Genomic DNA, 3045 nt, shown 5'->3' with positions numbered 1-3045 from the left:
TCGCTCACTGAAGGGACCAGGGAAAACTTTTGGAAGCTCTGAGGGCTGAAGAGGAAGGACCTTCTAGAAACTGAAAGTCAAGACTGGGGAGTAGAGAGGCTCTGAGCAGGGCTGGATCAGGAGAACACAGCAGGTGTTCTGCCCAGGCAGAGAGGGCTCAGCCCCCAACCCCCCCAAACTGGGCAGCAGGCTGGTGGAGCAGGTGAGGGTAGCCGGAGCTGCCACGTGGCTCAGGGAAGGGCAAGGGCGGGCTGGAGAAGCTGGGGGTGGAGTAGGCTGTCGGGTGCAGGGTCTGGTGTGGGGCGGAGCATGGGGAGTGAACCCCTACACTGAGGAGCTTACCTTCTAGAAGACAAGCTCTCAGAACAGCCTCCCATGTGAGGGCTGCAGCACCTCCCCTCCCCCACCACTCTGGCACACCTCAGGGAGTGGCAGCCCATGCCAGCCTGGTCCAGCTGCTTAAGCTCCCCCTTTTCCCATCCCCCTCCTTAGAGCCCCCCTTGACGACCACGTGGTGTTGAGAACAAACCTCTGTCATCAGCATGATCCTGGAGCCTGTCACCGTGGTCTATTTTCACATCTCCCCTGAGACCATCACCACCTCCAGGCAGTCCCCCAGGAGTCCATGCGTCTGCACCGGCAGTGCCTGGCACTCAGTGGGTTTTCATGTGGGTTAGATGAACTCAGGGACCCCCATGGCTGTTCCGAATGGGTCTGTGGTAGAGCTCACACGTGTACATGCCCGCCCTCGTGGGTATCCGTGTCTCACGTGCCCGCACAGACAGCTCCCTCATCACAGAGCTGCAGACGGGAAGCGTGCCAGGCCTGGGTCGTGCGGGCAAGACCCCTGTGCCTGAGGGCATCCGTGAGCCGGGACGCGCCGCACAGACCTCGCCCGCTGGGCCTGGGCCTCTGGAATCAATCAGTAAGAAGCATTGCGAAAGGCACTTGGCGGTTTAACAGGCTCAAGACAAATTATTTTTAGCCAAAGTAATTGACACAGTGAAGTCGTTCTTGGCAAAACTAGTATTTTTAACAGTAAAAGAGATTTGACTGTTAAATCAGCCCCCAACAAAAAGTCATTTTATGTAACCAGAATTTTACCATTCTTAGAAAAATATGCCGCGGCGGAGAGGCGTGGGGTACCCGGGCTCCCGTGGAGCCGGACGGATGGCGAGGCCCTGTGCCCACGTCACGAGGGGGAGACTCCAGCCCGCGCCTGGTCGCCCCTGGCTGCGGGCCCGCACCGTGCCCACGACAGACCGGCTCTCGGCGGAGCTTCCCGAATCGGTGCCTTGGCCAGTGTGACCCCGCACGACGGCCCGCACCCCCTGCTACTCAAGCCGGAGGTCTGGCTCTGTGGGTCACGCTTGTGGAAAACGGGCCCCGGCTCGCTCACCCTCACCCCAGTGCAGGCACCGGGCGGCGTGCGTGCGTGTGTGTGTGCGTGTATCTGTGTGTGCGTGTGTGCGCGTGCGTGTGCACGTGTGCGTGTGCGCGCGTGCGTGCATGCGTGCATGCGTGTGTGCGAGTGCCTGTGTGTGTGCGTGTGTGCGTGTGCATGTGTGCGTGCGTGTGTGCGTGAGTGCGTGTGCACGCGTGCGTGCGTGTGTGTGCGTGCGTGCATGCGTGCGTGCGTTCATGCGTGTGTGCGTGTGTCTGTGCGTGCGTGCATGTGTGCATGCGTGTGCATGCGTGCGTGCGTGTGTCTGTGCGTGCGTGTGTGTCTGTGTGTGTGTTGGGGGAGGTGTCTGCGGCCAGAGTCCGAACACGGATGTCGGCCTCCCCACGCAGCCGGGGCCTCGGGTCCAGTCACTGGACGGTGTCCCCGTGTCATCCTCAGCACCCTTGGCTGCTGCTAGGGTCATTTTGACTTGAACTTGGGAAGCCCCAGCGTCCAGCTGACTCGCTGTGGCCCAGGGCCGGTACTGGCCCCGGTGTTCTTAGAGTGTCCAGTCAGCTTAGTACGGAGTATGTTTGATGAGTGAATGACAGAGTCAAAGGCAGAATGTCGGGAGCAGAGGGGGCTCAGGCTGGGGTTGCCCTGCCGCAGGGAGGTTCCTATTTGCTCAAGTCACACCCCTTCCACACTCCCTGAAGCAGAAGTCTCGTTTAACCTCTGCGATTGTGCTCTCCTAAATCTGCTTACCAAGCTCCATGCTGTGGCTCCCGCCCTCCCTGCACAGGGAGACTAACCCTGGCTGAGACTCCCCTCCCTCCGGGCCAGGAGCTCCTGTCCCCCCCACCCCCCTGCGGCACCTGCAGCTTGAGCCCAAGGGTCATCCCAGCGGGGAATGAGAGCCGGTCCTGTGCCTGGTATACTTTGTGGGCAGCCCCTCACCCTCGGCGGCACGCTCCTGTCTGCTGCTACCGGTTTGAGTTCTCTCCTTTGCAGACTGATTCGAGCAATTATTCTTTTGTTTCACAGTCCTTTTAATGATTTTTTACAAAGATTTTTGTTTATTGATGCACAGGGGCACAGTTGCGGTGAGAGGCTTCACCAGAGACAGAGTGGGCAGCTGGACAGGCAGATGGACGAAGCCCACTGCTGGGGGAGCAGCGGTGTCAGGAGAGGGCTGCCGCGCCATGTGGTCACCTCCGGGGCGGGGATCGAACTCACAGTGAAGCAGCTGTGGCCAGCTTGCAGGGCTGCGCTTTAACCTGCAGCGCCACCAGGGAGGGCCCCTTTATCGACTTTTGACTGAGGTAAAGTGCACAGCCCCAGCATTCGCAGAGACGCGCTTAGCATGAAGAACAGCTGTGTGGGGGTGTGCTCTGCCACCTCCGCCCAGCCTCGCACCCCGGAGGCCGGCCCCCCTCTCTCGTTGTGACTCGGACCCCTGTGGGGGCTGGGCGCCCTCTGTGATGGCTTCCTTCACATGCAGCACCTTTTTTTTTTTAATTAATTTATTTTTTTATTTTATAACAGTTTATTTTACATCATTTTGTACATTTTTTTTTCCATCTCAATTGTAATCCCCGCGGATTTCCCATCACCAAGTCACCCGTGTGCCATCACCATAATCCCGTGCACTTCCCTCCCTC

General features: G+C 59.2%; 1 protein-coding gene across 1 annotated transcript in view; it reads left to right on the top strand.

The window, feature by feature from the left end:
• Positions 1-738: 738 nt before the first annotated feature.
• EML1 (echinoderm microtubule associated protein like 1) overlaps positions 739-3045 on the top strand; it is an 82785-nt gene continuing 80478 nt past the window's right edge. Inside the window, exon 1 of the mRNA XM_012724381.1 lies at positions 739-865. Within this exon, the coding sequence (XP_012579835.1) occupies positions 739-865 (127 nt within the window). The remainder of the gene's footprint in view (positions 866-3045) is intronic.

This window comes from Condylura cristata, unplaced genomic scaffold (assembly GCF_000260355.1).
Source record: "Condylura cristata isolate star-nosed mole 26May11 unplaced genomic scaffold, ConCri1.0 scaffold00013, whole genome shotgun sequence".
In the NCBI taxonomy this organism is placed as follows: domain Eukaryota; kingdom Metazoa; phylum Chordata; class Mammalia; order Eulipotyphla; family Talpidae; genus Condylura; species Condylura cristata.
This window is presented reverse-complemented; position numbering and strand designations above follow the sequence as displayed.